Here is a 24,037-nt window from a genome sequence, read left to right as displayed (position 1 = left end):
GTTCCTTTTTCTTCGATGAGGTTTAACGGCGGTTGGCATCCAATATGTTGCATTACCGCCACCTACTAGACTGGAGTACAACTTCCTTATATTTTGCTTGAAAATAAAATAAAGAAATACCCTACCATCTAACACTAGACTCACAAATTCAAATAATAATAAAATCAAATTAACACCACCCTACTCCACTATTTAAATCTATTCATTCCTACCTCATGCCCTCAACCTGAAAGGATGGGACATCACCACTTAACACACCCTGTAACTCTTCTGATGTCAAGTCTCGCACACCCAAATACCTCTCTGCAGCTGCCACCACAACCTCCAACCCTACAGTACAATTGATAACCATTGCTATAAAAGCTAAAAATCCAATCTTACTGAAACATATCACTTGTTGGCCTATCCCTCTGTCCTGGTACAGATCTACTACTCTCACCACTCCTCCCCCTTGACCCATCTTCCTCTACTTTCTTCACTGCCTCAGCATATGACAACTTCTGCACTACTCTTACCCTGGAAATCTCAACCTGCCTCTCTCGCACAGGACATTTATGATCCCCAGCCCCATGGGCACCCATACAATTTGCACATACCACTACTATTCCCAATGCTACATATTCCTTTGTCTCATGCCCTTCTGCATGCCTTGGAACCTCCCTCCTACACACTGCTGCCACATGCCCATAAGTTTGACACCTGTAACAACGTAATTTATTCGGCACATAAGCTCGTACAGGATAACTTATATATCCTAACTTAACTTTGTCAGGCAAAGACTCAACTTCAAAACTCAAAAGAACAGACAATGACTCTTCTGTTTCCCCACTCTCGCCACCCTGTTTGCGTCGCACCAAACGACGAGCATCACAAACACCAGGAATCTTCCCCTTCAGTTGGTAAACTTTTACATTTACTGCTACCCCAGTAATCACTCCTTTCAAGCGCCCTTTTCTTGAGAGAGAAACAATTCACATTTCTGGCCCCCATTTGTTTAACTCCGAGCGCCTTCTCCCTCTGACCAACAGAAACACAAACAATTATCACTAGACCACTTCTGGTTACCCTCACGGATTCAACTATACCCCAAAAATTTTTTAAATCACCCTGAAACCACAAATGGATCAGCCAAAAGGCAAGGGTCCACTTCTTCCAAAAACTTCACTCCTACTGTCACAGACTCATCTTTATCCTGACCCTCGGTGCAAGCCTCGGGCTATGAGTACTTCACCACACCTACCACCTCATACTTCACCCTCATTCACTTCCATTTCTCCTCCTGTCTTCAGCTCACTCTGCTTACATTTTCTACCATTCTTCTTTAACAAACCTTCTCCCTTTTTCCCGCCATTTTTAACCGACTCAAGCTCACAATCTTCCTCCCTCTCTCTCTTAGACCTCATCTGCCTCTCTTTTTCCCTCCATTCCTCCTCCGTATTACAAGTATACGTTTCCTTATGATAATACTGCACTTCTCCTGACATACATCTTGTTCTTGCTTTCTCAAGGGACGCCATTTACCTGTCACAACCCGGCCTCTTCTTCTTCTTCTTCTTCGATCCTTCAAACATTCCCCTCATGTTTTGGCCTATCCCAAGTCAATGGTTCCAATTGATGGCCAGTTTGCTATTTTTCTAATTTAAGCACTGCATAGATTAGATACTGTAGATAGAGATATATGATAGATAGATAGATAGATAGGAGTTTTTTGCTGCATTCATAAACAAGTGGGAAGGTGGTATTTACCACATATGACTGGGAAAATCCACTTGAACGACCCTCCAACTTGTAATGACAGACGTGCATAAATATGGCTGCCTTCATGCACTTATCACAAATGCTTCGTTTGCTAAATTTGCCATGTTATAGATCGCTCTACGTTACTCTTTTTTTTGTGTCAGCATTAGCACAGTATACATGATCCAATTCTAGATCCCAAAACGCCAGCAATTTGAAAAACCGAGAAAGTAGATTATGCTGATTTATTGGTGCATTGAATTATGTTGCGCCCCATAAATTTAAACTCTGGATACTGCTAAAACAATGACGTCACATCTGTACTCTGCCATCTTAATGCACGTTTGCCATTACTAGTGGGAAACTTGTAAGACTCCAACTTCTCCCACATGCTGACCTCTGTCACGTCACCTACTAAGGAAATAACCTCGATAACAGCATTTATACAAAAGTGTCAAAAGCAATCTATTAATATGGTTTTTGAACACTAATTTGTTTACAAGCATGATAGCTGTACTTTTAGTTTATGGTTGACGCAGCTTGTTGGCCATTAGCCAATCAGTGTTTTATCAATTAGTTCAAAGCACCCTACTGGAATTTACCACTTCACATTTTACTAAATTGTTAGGAACATAGGCATTTCGCTGCACCCTCTATAACATATGCTAAACTGTGTACGTGATCAATTAACTTTGATTGGATTTGGTCATCAGGGCCGGCGCCAGAACGAATCAGTTGGACAGGCATTTGATTTCAATAGGGGGGCATGATTTTTTTCACAGGACCTCCCGTGTAATTTTTTTTATGGGTTTTATAGTAAAGAAATGTAATTGAACTGTAAAAATTGTACCTTTGGTGGCATGAACACAACCAGTCATGATGTTTTCATCTGATTGTCAAAAAAATCACTTCAAAAAGTAGGTTACCTTTGTACGTTCTTCCAAAACAATTCCAGCATCCAAACTAGGGCTGTGCCGACCTGACCATACTCCTATCAGTTGATAGTCGGATGATACTCATGATCTTAAAAACACAGACGTGTTTTAATAAGTCTAAATAGACGTTGGCAAAATTCCAATCTCCTTGCAAAATAAACTGCAGGTTAGGAGGAGCGCGCGGAGGGGTCGGTGTCCTCAATTTGCAGCGGGCAGTTTGTCACTCAGAATGCGCATAAACGTTTCATATTTTCTCCCTACCCTCACCCCGCTTGTTAGATACTATGCACATTGATAGCTTGAGCAAATGTCCTACCCATTGATTTAACATAGTAGCAGGCAAACAGAAGGCAGCATCAAATAAATTATCACACCGAAACATGCAAGAAGTGGTCCGGTGAAATTATGAAGTGAGTGGACATAGAAATACAGCGTCGCTCTATTCAATCAGTGCAGCAGGACAAACGTAGAGCCCACCCTTCCATTTACAGACAGGCAAACTAGCCAGGTGAGTTATATAGACCTTGTAGCACCTTGCATTTCATTGAAAGATGCACTCCGGGTCCGGCGTCCTAAAATTACAAACGTTTACATCACGGACAATAACAAAAAATACTTGGATCATAATGGTATTTACATTTTAGTCATTTAGCAGACGCTCTTATCAAGAGCGATTTACAGTTAGTGTGTGCATACATTTTTTCATACTGGCCCCCCGTGGGAAATGAACCCACAACCCTGGATTTGCAAGCGCCATGCTCTACCAACTGAGCTATACGGGGCAATTGCCCATATCCTTTAAAATACTCATTTTGTCCGATTACTAGGCACACCCCTAACCCGAACAGTGCACTAACTATTCCACCGGAGAAAGCATCCGAGCGAGCAAAACAGCGCCCCTCTGTCGTACTATATGTAGCCCATGTATCTGATACTGTCTGTCCAAAAAGAGTATGACATGCCATACTATTTCTGGCCAGACAGCATCAGATACATGGGCAACAGCATCAGATACATGGGCAACACGTACAGAGACAGAGGGGCGCTGTTTCGCTCGCTCAGATGCTTTATCTGAGATTGATGTCTTTCTGTCAGCGCGCATCTCGGTCAAATAAATTATCAATATTTCAATATTTTATTTGGACGGATAAGGGAAGTACAGTAGGGTGGGCCAGGCCTGCTGGTAATTACCACCTCACCACTTGGTTATGAACGCAGCATTTGCTTCAACATGTCTAGCTGTGACTGTAGGCCTATGGGGGCATTCACATGTTATCGGAAGTTCGGAGTTCCGACTGGGAAGTTTCATTTGAATTACCCTCCAACTCGTAATTTACAGTGGGAAACTTTGAGAACATTTTGTTACCCGAGGTGCCGAGTTGTGACGTTCAGCACTGAACTTTTTCATCCAGATGACAAAATCGGTTTTTGCCAATTACAAACTTATCGATGTGGATAATGTAGCTAGCTTGACCATATTGTCAATGTTAAGCAAGCTAGCTAACTTTATTATTAGCAAAGTAAGCTAGCTGATGAAGCTAACTAACTCATCAACCTATGACTTATCACTTTGCAGTTTCCCACAAGCACATGAAGGCCCCACTAGACACCTACAATTTAACTTATGGAACACTACACAAATACTGTATGTGAAATAAATGTATATCCATTGTAGACGGAACTGTAAAATCACTTTTACATCCACCATATAAGAGTGAATTCATAGGGCATAGTCTTTTACAGTACAACTGAAAGGCACGCAGAAGATCACTCTCCTTCAGTAAGATGAACTCAAATTAATTGTACAATATTATTCGTCATTTGACCACTTTTTCAAATCATATTCAGTATCTCCAGCACCATGCATACAGTTCCAGTGCATACAGTTTGTGAAAAATTAATTTTGGTCGACTATCAATTTCTCTAAAATATTTATTTGGTAATTTCAATATTAAATTCAAATAATGAAATACAGTGCCTTCAGAAAGTATTCACAACCCTCGACTTTTTCCACATTTTGATGTGTTACAGCCTGAATTGTGTCAAAGTGGAACTATGTTTTTAAAAGTTTAGCTGAAATATCATGAGTCGAAGAATTCAACCCCTTGGTTATGGCAAGCCTAAATCAGTTCAGGAGTAAAAATGTGCTTAACAAGTCACATAATAAGTTGCATGGACTCATTGTGTGCAATAATAGTGTTTAACATGTACCCACATATACAATTATCTGTAAGGTCCCTCAGTCGAGCAGTGAATTTCAAACACAGATTCAACCACAAAGACCAGGGAGGTTTTCCAATGCCTCGCAAAGAAGGGCACCTATTGGTAGATGGGTAAAACAAAAACAAAAACAAAAAACAGACAGACACTGAATATCCCTTTGAGCATGGTTAAGTTATTAATTACATTTTGGATGGTGTATCAATACACTCAGTCACTACAAAGATACAGGCGTCCTTCCTAACTCAGTTGCCGGAGAGGAAGGAAACCACTCAGGGATTTCACCATGAGGCCAATAGTGACTTACATACAGTCGCTTGCCAAAATTATTCACCCCCCTTGGCATTTTTCCTATTTTGTTGCCTTACAACCTGGAATTAAAATTGATTTTTTGGGGGTTTGTATCATTTGATTTACACAACATGCCTACCACTTTGAAGATGCAAAATATTTTTTATTGTGAAACAAACAAGAAATAAGACAAAAAAACAGAAAACTTGAGCGTGCATAACTATTCACCCCCCCAAAGTCAATACTTTGTAGAGCCACCTTTTGCAGTAATTACAGTTGCAAGTCTCTTGAGGTATGTCTCCATAAGCTTGGCACATCTAGCCACTGGGATTTTTGCCCATTCTTCAAGGCAAAACTGCTCCAGCTCCTTCAAGTTGGATGGCTTCTGCTGGTGTACAGCAATCTTTAAGTCATACAACAGATTCTCAATTGGATTGAGGTCTGGGCTTTGACTAGGCCATTCCAAGACATTTAAATGTTTCCCCTTACACCACTCAAGTGTTGCCTTAGCAGTATGCTTAGAGTCATTGTCCTGCTGGAATGTAAACCTTCGTCCCAGTCTCAAATCTCTGGAAGACAAACAGGTTTCCCTCAAGAATTTCCCTGTATTTAGCGCCATCCATCATTCCTTCAATTCTGACCAGTTTCCCAGTCCCTGCCGATGGAAAAACATCTCCACAGCATGATGCTCCTACCACCATGCTTCACTGTGGGGATGGTGTTCTCGGGGTGATGAGAGGTGTTGGGTTTGCGCCAGTCATAGCGTTTTCCTTGATAGCCATAAAGCTCAATTTTTGTCTAATCTGACCAGAGTACCTTCTTCCATATGTTTGGGGAGTCTCCCACATGCCTTATTTTTTTCTTGAAGCAATGGCTTTTTTCTGGCCACTCTTCCGTAAAGCCCAGCTCTGTGGAGTGTACGGCTTAAAGTGGTCCTATGAACAGATACTCCAATCTCTGCTGTGGAGCTTTGCAGCTCCTTCGGGGTTATCTTTGGTCTCTTTGTTGCCTCTCTGATTAATGCCCTCCTTGCCTGGTCCGTGAGTTTTGGTGGGTGGCCCTCTCTTGGCAGGTTTGTTGTGGTGCCATATTCTTTCAATTTTTTAATAATGGATTTAATGGTGCTCCATGGGATGTTCAAAGTTTTGGATATTTTTTATAACCCAACCCTGATCTGTACTTCTCCACAACTTTGTCCCTGACCTGTGTGGAGAGCTCCTTGGTCTTCATGGTGCCGCTTGCTTGGTGGTGCCCCTTGCTTAGTGGTGTTGCAGACTCTGGGGCCTTTCAGAACAGGTGTATATATACTGAGATCATGTGACACTTAGATTGCACACAGTTGGACTTTATTTATTAACTAATTATGTGACTTCTGAATGTAATTGGTTGCACCAGATCTTATTTAGGGGCTTCATAGCAAAGGGGGTGAATACATATGCACGCACCACTTTTCCGTTATGTTTTTTTTTAGAATAAGTAATTTTTTCATTTCACTTCACCAATTTGGACTATTTTGTGTATGTCCATTACATGAAATCCAAATAAAAATCAATTTAAATTACAGGTTGTAATGCAACAAAACAGGGAAAACGCGAAAGGGGATGAATACTTTTGCAAGGCACTGTAAGTGAATTTGTCCCATTAATTTTGGTCCCCTAAAATGGGGGGGGACTATGTACAAAAAGATGCTGTAATTTCTAAACATTTACCCGATTTGGATGAAAATACCATCAAATTAAAGCTGACAATCTGCACTTTAACCTCATACTCATTGTATCATTTCAAATCCAAAGTGCTGTAGTACAGACCCAAAACAAACAAAAAATGTGTCACTGTCCCAATACTTGTGGCGCCACTGTAGTTCTGTATTTCATTTTCAATAAATCTGCAAAAATGTCTGTCCTTATGGAGTATTGTGTGTAGATGTGAGAAAAATAAATTTAAATCAATTTTCCAAATTCAGGCTAACACAAAATGTGCAATAAATAAAAGGGGTATTAATACTTTCTGTAGGCACTGTATATCCCTTGATTTAACCAGGTGTTGTGATATCTTATGTTTTACAAACAGTGTCTGCAAAAAAAGATACAATCACGCCCCCAAAGAATCAGAAAATAACATACTATTAGTACTCAGAGAACTTTCTGGAAAAGCCTTTAAGTATATATAAAAAAAACGAGTCCCTTTTTCTTAACAATGACCACACTAATTAAGGTGGTTGGTTTATTTACAGAAAAAGCCTGAACACCAAATACTTTCAAATGTATTTCCATTAAATAAAAACAATACAACTGAATTATCTGGGCGAAACTCTTCCCACTATTAATTTAGAATTCAAATTATAGTCTCTCTCATATGAAACTGTGAACATCTATGAAGTATGCCCATCCTCTTATCCAGGGCCAGTTTCCTGATAGCGATGGAATTTAGGCATACGAGTGTTAACAATGCATCGTTTCTATAAACTGCGATGTAACATGCGTTTCCAAATCACCACGTGTCGCTACTGATCTTAAGAAAAGCAGCGCTGCTCTCGGATCAGCTTTCTCCATTCAAATCTTACCATAACATCATAATTATTCCACAATACACAACGGATCAGCTTTTAGAGATATCACCTAGGGCTGCAAATATTGAGGCGGCTTATAAGCATTACCCTATATAATGCACTAAATCGAGATTTGGCACATCATTGCGCACGTTGTTACACATGAAATATATTGAGGCAAAAAATACATACAGTTGCCTACAATTAGCTAAATAGAACCCAATTGAATTCACATGAAATTGATTTCAATATGATTGAAATATAGGCATGTAGCCTACACTGTAGGCCTATTTATCTTTTAATGCAGTAATCTTGGTTTTCAGTTGAAGCATCTTTTTATCCTCGGTTTGTAACAATTGCAAAGACATTGGCAACTTTGTATTTGTAGTCAACTTAGTTCTGAAGTTATTGGTGGTCACAGAGAGCCTAAACAACTTGCTTGTGTTTAGTTGAGATCTTCTCTGTATTAAGTGATGCGGGGGGGACATCTAAAGACTCAACTTAGCTGTTTTATGAGGTCTGAGGCAGTTGGTAAATAACAAGTGTTTTCAAGTGTAACAATGGTTTTGGTTAACAGCTTGGAGATTTAACGATACTCCTACGAAGGTTCTAACGATGAACTTAGCCTTACGATGCTTTTGGGATACTGGGGTCCAGTGTGATCATGTGAGAGGTTTTCTACAGAGTGATCCTGTACATTCTTTCCATGGACTGTTTTCTGGTTGAACTTGCACTTATGAACTTTCAGATTTCGGCTACAGGCATAGGCATTCCCACATTTGTTGCACACAAATGCTTTGACACCAGTGTGCACACGCTGGTGAGATACTAAATGACTGCTCTGGGAGAAACTCTTGCCACATTCATCACAAGCATATGGTCTCTCCCCTGTGTGAGTGCGCATGTGATTTACAAGAGTATTCTTACACATGAACCCTTTCCCACAATTGCGACATTTGAATGGTCTCTCCCCTGTGTGACTGCGCATGTGGATTTCAAGAGTAGCCTTAAACATGCAACATTTCCCACAAATGAGACAGTTGAATGGTTTTTCTCCTGTGTGAGTGCGCATGTGCTGATCCAACACAGATCTGTAACAGAAGCCTTTACCACAGTAGCTGCAGACATGTGACTTTGGCCCAGTGTTCTGCGGTCTTGAACGAAGTTGAGGTGGCAGGTGAATCATCTTGTGTTTCTTAACGTAGGCATGTGAGGTGAAGCCTTGCCCACAGATATTGCACAAGTAAGGCTTTTCACCAGTGTGACTGCGCTGATGTATCTTAAGGGTTGTTGAACGGGTGAAACCTTTACCACAAGTAGTACAAACATACAGTTTCTGCCCTGTGTGAGACAGCTTGTGTCTTTTGAGATTGCTTGGGTGATTGAACTTTTTGCCACATAGATCACAGGCAAAAGGTTGTTCACCAGTATGTACGAACATATGGCATTTGAGCCTGAATACATCAGGGAGATGTTTGCCACATACGTCACAGACGTAACTGTAGTCTTTTCTTCTGGTATGGGTGATGGCCATATGTTTCTCTCCGGTATGGACAAGCGCATGTGCTTTGAGCTGGCTTGCCCGACAGTAACTCTTGCCGCATAAACCACACACAAAAGGTTTCTCTCCAGTATGTAAAGTCATATGATCTTTGAGACTGGTTGAAAGACGAAAACGTTTGTGACATATGCTACAACCAAAACGTTTTACACCGGTATGAATGGTCGTATGATCTCTGAGAGTGCGTGCACAGGAGAAACATTTCTCACATACACTACAGGCAAAAGCTTTTTCTAGACTAACATGGCCTTTTCTAATATGGGAGGTCATATGTTTTTGGAAATTGGTTACATCCCTGAAACCTTTATTACATACATCACAGCTATAAGCCTTTGCTTTATGAGTTGTTCTCTGATGACTGGCTAAGGATGAAGATGAACAGAAAAGCTTGCCACAGGTTTCACAGCAATACTTCTCCTCCGAGTGCTCTGCCTTATGACGTTTCCATGTTGGCCATGACCGAAAGGTTTTTGGACACAAAGAGCAGATGTATGCCTTTTCCGGGTGATCACTGAAGTTGTGCCGTTTTAGTGCACGTTCCCCACAGAATGATTTTTCACATGTTGTGCAGGTGTGCAGAGTTGGGTTGAGATCCCTGTGTTTGACCAAACTATTCCTCAATGCAAACACCTTCCCACAATCTGTACATTTGAAGGGCTTCTCTTTAGAGTGCACCGCTAAGAGATGATTATTACACCCAGTCTTCGTACCAAAACCTTTCCCACACTGCGGGCAGCTAAAGGGTTTGGTGTGATGATTACGGTGGGCTTTAAAAGTGCATCTCCAAATGAAACCCTTTCCACAAACGTCGCAAATGAACGGCATCTTCACTGCTCCGGTGGCAGCGCTTGTATCTGAACTTTGGGCTGTATTTGAAGAATCACCATCCTGGAAATCTTCTCCAATCCTGCCTGGGTTTGGCTCCATGTTTGAGGGCTGGCCGTCTTGTTTCTCTGGGTCTGATGCAGGTGAGAGCTGGGGATTAAGGTGAACTTCCTCTTGATGATCAAATTCAGAGAGCAATACCACATCTGCAACAGAGAGGGTAATTGTGGTTGTTGAGCCGTAAATGTAAAACAAACTACTGCATTGCATGTATGAATGAGATGGTGGATATTAACTACCATGCCTCAGAAATACATTTAAACAGCAAACAATATACCCACCCTAAAGAAAAGTATTCCTCAACAGTCTAAAAGCCCTATTCAATGGCACTTGTATTACTTTAGAACGTTGGTTATGTAGTTATTACCCCAGCGTGTTTTTTATATGACAAAACAGATCATTCACCTGTAGGCTACGTGCATTGCACTTTGTTTTAAGCATCAATTTGTTCCCATGATCTTACCCAAACTGCAGGCAGCACATGTTAAACGCTGTAATACCCCTCACAGCACAGGGATGTCGATTCGCACGGGATATAGTATTATCAGAAGACCTTGGAGTTCATCAAAATAACTGTAGTTTATTCAGGCTGAAATTATTACTCTCCAGCCATGTGAAAATTACTTACGTGGCAGATTCGCACGGGACTAAAATTACGGCTATGGTGTTTTGTAAAGGTTACATTAGAGACCTCCCCCAGTAAAACGAATCCCGTCCGAATAGGGCGTAATTCGTGCCATTTTTCCCAATAAATGCATAGGAACACTCATTTTAAACGTGGGTTTGACTGATTATCCGGAGTATTCTTAAGCATAAACACTCAAATGTTGGCTAAATGGTAGTGGTGCCACAATGCCACTAGCTGACTGATTCGTACTATGTTTCATAAAATTGCAGCAAACATTATGGCTGATTGACTTTACCATATCCACCCCTATTCAGTGGTCATACCTCCAGTAGCTTCCCTTCCAAACTGGGCATCTTCTCCATTCCTGCCTGAGTTTGGCTCCGTGTTTCTCTGGTCGTCTTGTGTCTCTGAGGCAGAGGCAAGTGAGGTCTGGGGGTTAAAGTCATCCTCCTCTTTATGAGCACTCTCAGAGAAAGGATCAGTGCAGCCGTTGTGGAAATGAAGACTGTCTCCTAAAACAACAGTATGTGTATTTAAAAAAAAAAAAAGACATGCATCAAAAACACCACATCAAAATATTCCACATTCGAAATTAGCTAGCTAAGAATTTAACTCAAACGTTTGATACAATAAACTCCCATTGTAAAACGTATTCCTTTTTAGTCAGATGTGGCTAGAAATCAGCCCAGTATTTACATCATACAAATACACATGCACTGTTTGTTGTTACTATTATCTGGTGAGGTAGTGGGTCAATTAGGAGTACAAATTGCACTAGGCTAGAACACTTGCTGAATTTGGATACATTTCCACACAATTAGCATACTTCAAGCTCACACACCTTTGAATGACCAATTAATAAATGATCAAATGTACAGTACCAGTCAAAAGTCGACACACCTACTCATTCCAGGGTTTTTCTTTATTTTTACTATTTTCTACATTGTAAAATAATAACACATATGGAATCATGTAGTACCCAATTGTTAAACAAATCTAAATATATTTGAGATTCTTCAAAAGTAGCCACCCTTTGGCTTGATGACAGCTTTGCACACTCTTGGCATTCTCTCAACCAACTACATGAGGAATGCTTTTCCAACAGTCTTGAAGGAGTTCCCACATATGCTGAGCACTTGTTGGCTGCTTTTCCTTCACTCTACGGTCCAACTCATCCCAAACCATCTCAATTGGGTTGAGGTCGGGGGATTGTGGAGGCCAGGTCATCTGATGCAGCACTCCATCACTCTCTTTCTTGGTCAAATAGCCCTTACACAGCCTGGAGGTGTGTTTGGGTCATTGTTCTGTTGAAAAACAAATGATAGTCCCACTAAGCGCAAACCAGATGGGATAGTATATCGCTGCAGAATGCTGTGGTAGCCATGCTGGTTAAGTGTGCCTTGAATTCTAAATAAAATCACAGACAGTGTCACCAGCAAAGCACCCCCACACCATAACACCTTCTCCTCCATGCTTCACGGTGGGAACCACAAATGCGGAGAACATCTGTTCACCTACTCTGCGTCTCACAAAGACACGGCGGTTGGAACCAAATATTTCAAATTTGGATTCATCAGACCAAAAGGACAGATTTCCACCGGTCTAATGTCCATTGCTCGTGTTTCTTGGCCCAAACAAGTGTCTTCTTATTGGTGTCCTTTAGTAGTGGTTTCTTTGCAGCAATTCAACCATGAAGGCCTGATTCACGCAGTCTCTTCTGAACAGTTGATGTTGAGATGTGTCTGTTACTTGAACTCTGTGAAGCATGTATTTGGGCTGCAGTCTGAGGCTGATAACTCTAATGAACTTATCCTCTGCAGCAGAGGTAACTCTGGGTCTTCTTTTCCTGTTGCGGTCTTCATGACAGCCAGTTTCATCATAGCGCTTGATGGTTTTTGCGACTGCACTTGAAGAAACTTGAAAAGTTCTTGAAATGTTCCATATTGACTGACCTTCATGTCTTAAAGTAATGATGGACTGTTTTTTCTCTTTGCTTTTTTGAGCTGTTCTTGCCATAATATGGACTTGGTCTTTTACCAAATAGGGCTATCTTCTGTATACCACCCCTACCTTGTCACAACACAACTGATTGGCTCAAACGCATCAAGAAGGAAATAAATTCCACAAATTAACTTTTAACAAGGTACACCTGTTAATTGAAATGCATTCCAGGTGACTACCTCATGAAGCTGGTTGAGAGAATGCCAAGAGTGTGCAAAGCTGTCATCAAGGCAAAGGGTGGCTATTTGAAGAATCTCAAATATAGAATATATTTTGATTTGTTTAACACTCTTTGGTTACTACATGATTCCATATGTGTTATTTCATAGTTTTGATGTCTTCACTATTATTCTACAATGTAAAAAACAGTAAAAAATAAAGAAAAACCCTGGAATTAGTAGGTGTGTCCAAACTTCTGACTGGTACTGTAAGTGGAAACCTTTATTCTGATGTAGCCAGAAATAGGGCTGGGCGATATGGCCTAAAAATCATCTAGAGGTTTTCCAAAGTTATGGGCGATTCACAGTATTTTTCTAGATTTTTGAATGTTCTCTAAATAAGCTTTGTTGTACAATTAAAGGTCAAATACACTTCATTTCAAACAATCAGCAATAATCTAATGAATTCAGGGCTTGTGAAATTATACATAGGCTAAATATAAGCCTTCCACTAACATAATTACATTATTATCAAAATAATTTAACATGCTTTTTTGCAATAATCACTGATCTGGCTTTCAAGTCAATGAAAGTGCCCTTTTTGTTACAACTTTAAGCAGAACCATACATAATGCACATTCACTAATAATGACTAACTTCTTGTAGCAGGCATTATAGAAAATTAACACAGGTCTCAATCTCTCAAGCCCACGTGCTAGTGAGTAGCCAGCCAATCTTTATCGGTATCTTTATATTTCAAGTTATGCCAACTTGGATCTATTTGCTAGCTAACAAGGCAGAACAGTTGAATTGTTATGAGCACACCCTTCTGTCCTTCTCCAACTGTTTGACCAGCATGCTAGCCTGACCACTTTGTTCAGATGTTAAAAACAAGTGGCCTACCTTATTTCTCAGAATGAGAACGAGTTGCCAATTTCCTAAATAATTGTGTTTTATGCTTATTGCACATTTATAGAAACAGTCTAGACAGCTAGTGTAACAGTCTTTGGCTAAAATGCTGCTAGCGCTACTGCAATGCCGTGCGACAAACTGTGCATTAATTTTCCAGAATCAATGTTTATTGAAAGTCCCGTTTTAGTAGGGTCTACTCGGCGTGTAATTTCAGCAGTTGAGACATAAAAAGGGCATGGTTAGAAAAGTTAACTTCTCTATTACAGTAAAATAATGTCTCAATGTGTTTTGATGTCCATATGACCACACCTCAAATGCAAATAGCGAGTTGAAACCGCTTGTCAGAGAGGAAGGAGTGATTTCTAATCTTTGTTGTGTGAGTGGCAGGGGCTTGGTGTGTGTGTGTAAACAGAAGTAGGCTATGTGGATAGCACTTGGTTTTGAGCATCAATTTGTTCCCATGATCTTACCCAAAATGCGGGCAGCACATGTTAACGCTGTAAAACCCCTCAAAGCACAGGGTTGTTGATTCACACAGGATATAGTTTTATCAGAGGACCTTGGAGTTTGACCCCCAAAAAAAACAAAAAAAGTGTTATTCAGGCTGGAAATATTACTCTCCTGCCATGCGAAAATTACTGCCATGGCAGATACGCACGGGACTAGAAATTACAGCTGTGGTGTTGTGCTCGTGCACATCATTACATTACCCGAACTCCCCCAGTAAAACTAATCCCGTCTGGCTCAATTGTAGGCATTTTTCCAAATAAATGCTTAGGAACACTCATATTAAATGGGGTTGACTGATTATGATTAAGGATACTCAGAACAAACACTCACTCAAAAGTTGGTTAAATGGTAGTGGTGCCACAATGTCATTAGGTGACTGATTCAAGTACTGTGTTTCATAAAATTAAGGCTGATTGACTTTACCTTATCCACCCCTATTCAGTGTAGTCCTGCCCATACCTCCAGTAGGTTCCCCTCCACACTGGGCATCTTCTCCATTCCTGCCCGAGTTTGGCTCCATGTTTCTCTGGTCGTCTTGTGTCTCTGAGGCAGAGGCAGGTGAGGTCTGGGGGTCAAAGTCATCCTCCTCTTGATGAGCTCTCTCAGAGAGAGGGTCAGTGCAGTAGTTGTGGAAATGAAGACTGTCTCCTAAAAAAACAGTATGTGTATACGTTTTATTTTTATTTTATTTTTTACATGCATAAATAACAGTAAAACTCAAAATATTCCACATTTGAAATCAGATAGGTAAGAATTTAACTCCAGTGTTTGATACAATGAACTCCCATTGTAAAACGTATTCCTAGTCATAGATATGGCTAGAAATCAGCCTAATATTTACATCATACAAATACACGTGCACTGTTTGTTGTTACCATTATCTGGTGAGGTAGCTAGCTAAGTGGGTCAGTTAGGAGTACAAATTGTACTAGGCTAGAACCAGTGGTTCCCAAACTATGGGGCGAGGGGTCGGCAGGGGGGCGTGGGTGTCCCCCCAAAAGAAAATAACTCAGTCCAGCTTTAAACTTACTCTTGAAAGTTGTAATAGTAAAACTCACAAAGTGGGGGGCTCCTGAGTGACACAGCGGTCTAAGGCTGGGTTTGGCCGGCCGGGATGTCCTTGTCCCATCGCGCTCTAGCGACTCCTGTGGCGGGCCGGGGGCATGCACACTGACACGGTCACCAGTTGTACAATGTTTCCTCCGACACATTGGTGCGGCTGGCTTCCGGGTTAAGCGAGCAGTGTGTCAAGAAGCAGTGCGGCTTGGCAGGGTTGTGTTTTGGAGGACGCATGGCTCTCGACCTCTCCCGAGTCCGTATGGGAGTTGCAGCAATGGGATAAGACTGCAACTACCAGACTAACTACCAATTGGATATCACGAAAGTGGGGAGAAAAAGGGGTAAAAAATATAATTTAACTCAGCAAAAAAAAAGGTCCTCTCGCTGTCAACTGCGTTTATTTTCAGCAACATGTGTAAATATTTGTATGAACATAAGAGTCAACAACTGAGACATAAACTGAACAAGTTCCAGAGACATGTGACTAACAGAAATTGAATAATGTGTCCCTGAACAAAGGGGGGGTCAAAATCAAAAGTAACAGTCAGTATCTGGTGTGGCCACCAGCTGCATTAAGTACCGCAGTGCATCTCTTCCTCATGGACTGCACCAGATTTGCCAGTCCTTGCTGTGAGATGTTACCCCACTCTTCCACCAAGGCACCTGCAAGTTCCCAGACATTTCTGGGGGGAATGGCCCTAGCCCTCACCCTCCGATCCAACAGGTCCCGGACGTGCTCAATGGGATTGAGATCCGGGCTCTTCGCTGGCCATGGCAGAACACTGACATTCCTGTCTTGCAGGAAATCACGCACAGAACGAGCAGTATGGCTGGTGGCATTGTCATGCTGGAGGGTCATGTCAGGATGAGCCTGCAGGAAGGGTACCACATGAGGGAGGAGGATGTCTTCTCTGTAACGCACAGTGTTGAGATTGCCTGCAATGACAACGAGCTCAGTCCGATGATGCTGTGACACACCGCCCCAGACCATGACGGACCCTCCACCTCCAAATCGACCCCGCTCCAGAGTACAGGCCTCGGTGTAACGCTCATTTCTTCGACGATAAACGCGAATCCGACCATCACCCCTGGTGAGACAAAACCGCGACTCGTCAGTGAAGAGCACTTTTTTGCCAGTCCTGTCTGGTCCGGCGACGGTGGGTTTGTGCCCATAGGCGAGGTTGTTGCCGGTGAGGACCTGCCTTACAACAGGCCTCAGTCCAGCCTATTGCGGACAGTCTGAGCACTGATGGAGGGATTGTGCGTTCCTGGTGTAACTCGGGCAGTTGTTGTTAAAATCCTGTACATGTCCCGCAGGTGTGATGTTCGGATGTACCGATCTTGTGCAGGTGTTGTTACACGTGGTCTGCCACTGCAAGGACGATCAGCTGTCCGTCCCGTCTTCCTGTAGCGTTGTCTTAGGCGTCTCACAGTACGGACATTGCAATTTATTGCCCTGGCCACATCTGCAGTCCTCATGCCTCCTTGCAGCATGCCTAAGGTACGTTCACGCAGATGAGCACGGACCCTGGGCATCTTTCTTTTGGTGTTTTTCGGAGTCAGTAGAAAGGCCTCTTTAGTGTCCTAAGTTTTTATAACTGTGACCTTAATTGCCTACCGTCTGTAAGCTGTTAGTGTCTTAACGACCGTTCCACAGGTGCATGTTCATTAATTGTTTATGGTTCATTGGTCAAGCATGGGAAACAGTGTTTAAACCCTTTACAATTAAGATCTGTGAAGTTATTTGCTGAGTTTAAGAATGGCCAAGGTGCATTTTCAAAATTGGATAGCGCATTATCAGTTCTTCTTGTATAGAATTGCAAGAACATTTGCTTTAAAACTGCAAAATCTTATTTGCACCCCATGACAACAGGAAATAAGCTTTAAACCTGCAAAATTCTCTCCACCAACAAGAGGGGTGTGAACAATTTGTGTCATGAACAGTACTTGTGCCCATAGAAATACAGGGGTATTGTTAGAAAGGTTAACTTCTCCTCTATTACAGTAAAATAATGTCTCAATGTGTTGGTGTCCATATGACCGATTCTGTTGGACCAAACCTCAAATGCAAATAAGCGAGTTGAAACCGCTTGTCAGAGGACAAAGTGATTTCTTTGTTGTGTGAGTGGCAGGGGCTTGGTATGTGTGTGTGTGTAAACAGAGGAAGAGGCAAAGTGAAAGGAAGATACCTAGTCAGTTGTACAACAATGCATTCAACTGAAATGGGTCTTCCGCATTTAACCCAAACCCTCTGAAGTGAGACGTTTCACTCTTGCCAAGACGCACCCAATGCGTTTCTATGGGCTTATTTTGGACCTAAGCTTGTCGCCCATCTTCCCGCCTTTGGGAATAACAACTCCCATTTTTAGGGTGGAAACATTAGCATTACGTCATTATATACAGATCTCTGGTATAAAATGGGAAGGTGCTCACAGCACAGAAGGAGCGACGCAGACGAGACCAAAAAGACAACAAGAGCTCATGTTTGAAAAAAGTGCGATACAGGCATTTGGAATATCGTGCAAAAACATACATTATATTGCCCAGCCCTAGCCAGAAATACTTTGCTTGTTTCTCAAATATTTCTGATATAGCCAATGGGAAGATCTCAATTGCATACAGTGCATTCGGAAAGTATTCAGACCCCTGGACTTTTTCCACATTTTGTGACGTTACAGCCTTATTCTAAAATGTATTTAATTATTTCCCCCCCCTCAATCTACACACAATACCCCATAATGACAAAGCGAAGGCTTTTAGAAATGTTTGCAAATGTATTACAAACAAAAAACAGAAATACCTTATTTACATAAGTATTCAGACACTTTGCTATGAGACTCGAAATTGAGCTCAGGCGCATCCTGTTTCAATTGATCATCCTTGAGATGTTTCTACAACTTGATTGGAGTCCACCTGTGGTAAATTCAATTGATTGGACATGATTTGGAAAGGCACACACCTGTCTATATAATGGTCCCACAGTCGGCAGCGCATGGTCAGAGCAAAAACCAAGCCATGAGGTCGAAGGAATTGTCCGTAAAGCTCTGAGACAGGATTGTGTCAAGGCACAGATCTGAGGAAGGGTACCAAAACATTTCTGCAGCATTGAAGGTCCCCAAGAACACAGTGCCCTCCATCATTCTTAAATGGAAGAAGTTTGGAATCACCAAGACTCTTCCTCGAGCTGGCCATCCAGCCAAACTGAGCAATCGGGGGAGAAGGGCCTTGGTCAGGGAGGTGACCAAGAATACGATGTTCACTCTGACAGAGCTTCAGAGTTCCTCTGTGGAGCTGGGAGAACCTTCCAGAAGTACAATAACCTCTGCAGCACTCCACCAATCAGGCCGTATGGTAGAGGGGCCCTAGCCCTCACCATTCAGGCCGTAGCCAGGGGGAAGCCACTCATCAGTAAAAGGCACGACAGCCTGCTTGGAGTTTGCCAAAAGGCACCTAAAGGACTCTCAGACCATGAGAAACAAGATTCTCTGGTCTGATGAAACCAAGATTGAACTCTTTGGCCTGAATGCCAAGCGTCACGTCTGGAGGAAACCTGGCACCATCCCTACGGTGAAGCATGGTGGTGGCAGTATTCTGCTGTGGGGATGTTTTTCAGAGGCAGGGATTGGGAGACTAGTCAGGATCGAGGGAAAGCAGAGATCCTCGATTAAAACCTGCTCCAGAGCGCTCAGGACCTCAAACTGGGGAGAAGATTAACCTTCCAACAGGACAACGACCCTAAGCACACAGCCAAGACAATGCAGGAGGGGCTTCGGGACAAGTCTCTGAATGTCCTTGAGTGGCCCAGCCAGAGCACGGACTTGAACCCGATCGAACATCTCTGGAGAGACCTGAAAATAGCTGTGCAGCAACGCTCCCCATCCAACCTTACAGAGCTTGAGAGGATTTGCAGGGAAGAATGGGAGAAACTACCGAAATACAGGTGTGCCAAGCTTGTAGGATCATCCCGAAGATGACTCTAGGCTGTAATCGCTGCCAAAGGTGATTCAACAAAGTACTGAGTAAAGGATCTGAATAAATTACTTATGTAAATGTGATATTTCAGTTAATTTTTTATAAAATTGCATTCATTCCTAAAAACCTGTTTTTGCTTATGGGGTATTGTGTGTAGATTGATGAGGGAAAAAACATTTAATCCGTTTTAGAATAAGGCTGTAACGTAACAAAATGTGGAAAAGGTAAAGGGGTCTAAATAGTTTCCGAATGCACTGTCCATACTCCTCGCATCCCCTCTCCTCGTCTCCTTCTAAAAACCCATTGGATGAGAAAGCCAGAGGTCCAGGGCCTGAACATATTTTTTTATCTACCAAGCACCCAGATTTTTTAAACCAGTCTAAATATTTGTTTTTCATCATTAAACCCCCCCCCACCCCCTTTAAGTGACAATGTGCCTGTGAGATAGAGAATCTGACTAGTAGTGGATACGTCTTCACTAGCATTTGAAGCAAACTCAAACATTGAAAAACAACCTAGCTTGTGAACCAAACAATGTAAATAGCCAATAAACACAAGGACAAAGTTAAGTAAATTTCCACACAATTGGGTGGAATATTATAGGATTCGTAATTTGCAACTACTGCAGCATTTACTTTGCTATTAATGTGCTAATACTTGACTTTGAACATCTTTGTATATGCAAATTCGGGTGAAATGCTTGCACCCACACACGTGGCTGGTGAAATAGGCACCCTCATTTGGCGGGTTTTAATTTTAGGCCATGCAGAGGTCCCTCCCACTCCAATAGGTTTTGAGAAGGAGACAAGGAGAAAGGCCATCTTCCCTATGGGTGTGTACCTCTTGGTGCTCCTTCCTCTGTCCCCCTCGCCCGACTGACACTCCGTTGTGCGCTCATGCCTGTGGCAGTCTTCTCCTTTTCGACCATGATCACGTTCATTAACATCGCCATTTTTTCCAACGATGTTTTACCCAACATCTCCATGAATGATGAAAATTGTCTCTGAAAGATTAAAATATGAAGTTAGTGACCTAGCAGGTTCCAACTGATGTTCAGGTAGCTAGCTAGGTGGGCTAACGACAGTTCAGTCACAGATGAAAGGGGAAGTATCTTTGGTTCAGTAGGTACAGTTGAAGTCGGAAGTTTACATACACCTTAGCCAAATACATTTAAACTCAGTTTTTCACAATTCCTGACATTTAATCCTAGTAAAAATTCCCTGTCTTAGGACAGTTAGGATCACCACTTTATTTTAAGAATGTGAAATGTCAGAATAATAGTAGAGAATGATTTATTTCAGCTTTTATTTATTTAATCACATTCCCAGTGGGTCAGAAGTTTACATACACTCAATTAGCATTTGGTAGCATTGCCTTTAAATTATTTAACTTGGGTCAAACGTTTTGGGTAGCCTTCCACAAGCTTCCCACAATAAGTTGGGTGAAATTTGGCCCATTCCTCCTGACATAGCTGAGTCAGGTTTGTAGGCCTCCTTGCTCACACATGCTTTTTCAGTTCTGCCCACAGATTTTCTATAGGATTGAGGTCAGGGCTTTGTGATGGCCACTCCAATACCTTGACTTTGTTGTCCTTAAGCCATAACTTTGGAAGTATGCTTGGGGTCATTGTCCATTTGGAAGACCCATTTGCGACCAAGCTTTAACTTCCTGACTGATGTCTTGAGATGTTGCGTCAATATATCCACATAATTTTCCTTCCTTATGATGCCATCTATTTTGTGAAGTGCACCAGTCCCTCCTGCAGCAAAGCACCCCCACAGCATGATGCTGCCACCCCATACTTCACGGTTGGGATGGTGTTCTTCGTCTTGCAAGCAAACCCCTTTTTCCTCCAAACATAACGATGGTCATTATGGCCAAACAGTTCTATTTGTGTTTCATCAGACCAGAGGACGTTTCTCCAAAAAGTACGATCTTTGTCCCCATGTGCAGTTGCAAACCGTAGTCTGGCTTTTTTATGGCGGTTTTGGAGCAGTGGCTTCTTCCTTGCTGAGCAGCCTTTCAGGTTATGTCGATATAGGACTCGTTTTACTATGGATATAGATACTTTTGTACCTGTTCCCTCCAGCATCTTCACAAGGTCCTTTGCTGTTGTTCTGGGATTGATTTGCACTTTTCGCACCAAAGTACATTCATCTCTAGGAGACAGAACGCGTCTCCTTCCTGAGCGGTATGACGGCTGTGTGGTCCGATGGTGTTTATACTTGCGTACTATTGTTTGTACAGATGAACGTGGTACCTTCACGCATTTGGAAATTGCTCCCAAGGATGAACCAGACCTGTGGAGGTCTACTTTTTTTCTACTTTTCTGAGGTCTTGCCTGATTTCATTTTGATTTTCCCATGATGTCAAGCAAAGAGGCACTGAGTTTGAAGGTAGGCCTTGAAATACATCCACAGGTACACATCCAATTGACTCAAATTATGTCAATTAGCCTATCAGAAGCTTCTAAAGCCATGACATCATTTTCTGGAATTTTCCAAGCTGTTTAAAGGCACAGTCAACTTCTGACCCACTGGAATTGTGATACAGTGAATTATAAGTTAAATAATCTGTCTGTAAACAATTGTTAAAATTACTTGTGTCATGCACAAAGTAAATGTCCTAACCGACTTGCCAAAACTATAGTTTGTTAACAAGAAATTTGTGGAGTGGTTGAAAAACGAGTTTTAATGACTCCAACCTAAGTGTATGTAAACTTCCGACTTCAACTGTAAGTAGCTAGCCCTTGACAATGACTCAGTTCCATTACACATAAGTCATTGGACGAAGCAGTCTTCTGTAAGGGGGAGTTTTGTTAAGATCCTAGACGCTCAGTTTGCATCGCTTGCGGTACGGTTTTGGAAGCATAAGGACCTTATCTTTCATATCACCTGGAAATAATTTTCAAAAAACCAAAGGTTAAAATGTATACACACCTTGATAGGGTTAGTGTTCGCACACGGCCGTATCCATCTGTTACAGAGCTTGTTTACAGAAAAGAGACTTAAGACAAGAGGCGACTACCTGTGCTAATTACCTATCTAGCATGTTCCGACCACCTGTGTATAAGTGTAACTCGGAAGTGTAGTGGAAGTGTTGTTTCGTCGGATAGAGGCACCCATTGCTGTATGGATCTGTGAAAAACTGAAGGATTCTTTCTACCTGATGAAAGATAAGGCCAGGGGCCATATGTTTCGAAAACAGTACAGGAAGCAATGATTATTGACGTTTCTAAACCTTAACACAGCGTCGGGATTGTAGTTCACATGAGGCAGTCATGGGCGAAACTAATGGCTGAAAACTGTAGGGAGAAGGCAGAATGCTGCATAGTTTGTGAGCTAGTAGGTAGCTAACTAACGTTAGATGGGGTATATGCATTACGTATTGTAACGGAAACCGTTTAACAAACAAACGGAAGCAAATAGAACGAAACGGGGAGGGACCTACCATAATTTTTCAAATAAACTCTCGTTTTCGTTGTAAAACGTTTTCCGTTTGAAGTAAACTTAAAAAATTGCAGTTCATTTTCTCAAAGTGTTTGTTCGTTTTCCAGAAACGTTTTGCAACAAAACGAGAGTTTCTATTGGATAAATTAGGGCACTCCCAGTGTCGTTCAGTTTGCTTCCATTTGGTTGAAAACGGTTTCCGTTGTACAACGTAATGAATCCTGTACACCCCTGGTAAAAGTTTGCTTGCTAGCCAAGTTTGTCGCCAGTCGCCTGCAAACTCGTTTTCCCAACAGTAACCGACCAAATGTTGTACTCACTGTACTGGTTTTGTTCACACGTTGAAGCCTACTCTTCAGCAAACTACTTCCCTCATTCTGCTGGACCAACTTTAGAGGCATAACAGCAGCAGAGCACTCATCGAGGAGTCTTCCCACCTCCGCAACTGCCGCTGCAACTAATACCTCGACAATGGTAGATAATTGTCTCTGAAAAGTCTCGTTACTCAACATTCCTGCAAATTAACAATTATTCATTCAAGATTTATGAAACATGCTTATCAAAAAGTACTGAATAGAATTATAACTTAACTGCTGGCAAGTAGCTAGCTACCAATGTGAGGAAATCGTTTTTGAAAATATCTCGGAAATGACGTCCCTCGGTGTTACACTTGCTTCCCCTCATGTTTTGGCCTGATGTCCCAAGGCAATAGTTCCAAATGAATTGTTCCAAGGCAATAGTTCCCCAACCCAACCAAACTTCTTCTTCTTCTGTGGGTTTTATGGCAGAATACATCCAAAAGTTATATTTGCCGCCACCAACTGGACGATTTGAAACAAAAAAATAAATATATCCATACTTAGTGATTCTAACAATCCACCCTAATAAAAATAGTACATTGCCAAAACAAACAAAACTCCCACTTCCTCCTTTTAGTTCTCCATATCTCCCTTCTCAGGCTCTAGGACCTGAGAAGGTGATACGGCATGTAACTCCTTTGCTGTGAAATATTTCAGCCCCAGGAACCGCTCCGCTACAATCACAATGATTTCAATCTTCCTAGATCTTTTCTCCACCATGGCAGTGCCATTTATCACCATTGCGATAAAGGCCACAAAGGCCACCTTTTTAACCTTTAAAATGTCAGGATCCTCTTGGTGTAAGACAACCC

At 41.9% G+C, this 24,037-nt stretch overlaps 1 protein-coding gene across 1 annotated transcript; it reads right to left on the bottom strand.

The window, feature by feature from the left end:
* Positions 1-7,310: 7,310 nt before the first annotated feature.
* On the bottom strand, positions 7,311-23,490 carry LOC311127786 (uncharacterized protein). The gene is made up of 5 exons (XM_084159666.1): positions 23,187-23,490; positions 20,258-20,420; positions 14,810-15,034; positions 11,129-11,317; positions 7,311-10,323 (listed from the first exon to the last, which is right to left on the bottom strand). The coding sequence occupies exons 1-3, from the start codon at positions 23,376-23,378 to the stop codon at positions 14,811-14,813; spliced, it is 579 nt and encodes a 192-aa protein (XP_084015792.1). The 5' UTR covers positions 23,379-23,490; the 3' UTR covers positions 7,311-10,323; positions 11,129-11,317; position 14,810.
* Between the last annotated feature and the right edge of the window lie 547 nt (positions 23,491-24,037).

The sequence above is a fragment of the Coregonus lavaretus genome (genome assembly GCF_964263955.1).
Source record: "Coregonus lavaretus genome assembly, chromosome: 4".
In the NCBI taxonomy this organism is placed as follows: Eukaryota; Metazoa; Chordata; class Actinopteri; order Salmoniformes; family Salmonidae; genus Coregonus; species Coregonus lavaretus.
Note: the sequence above shows the minus strand (reverse complement) of the source record. Positions and strands in the feature narration are given on the sequence as shown.

Bases quoted from the DNA above. Each gene is read 5' to 3' on its own strand.
- LOC311127786 (XM_084159666.1), bottom strand. From the start codon at position 23,378: ATGTTGAGTAACGAGACTTTTCAGAGACAATTATCTACCATTGTCGAG. The intron at 20,421-23,186 runs GTGAGTACAACA...TTAATCTTTCAG, and splicing joins GTGTGAACAAAACCAGTACA to AGACAATTTTCATCATTCAT. The intron at 15,035-20,257 runs GTACACACCCAT...CTGTTTTTTTAG, and splicing joins AGAGGAAGGAGCACCAAGAG to GAGACAGTCTTCATTTCCAC.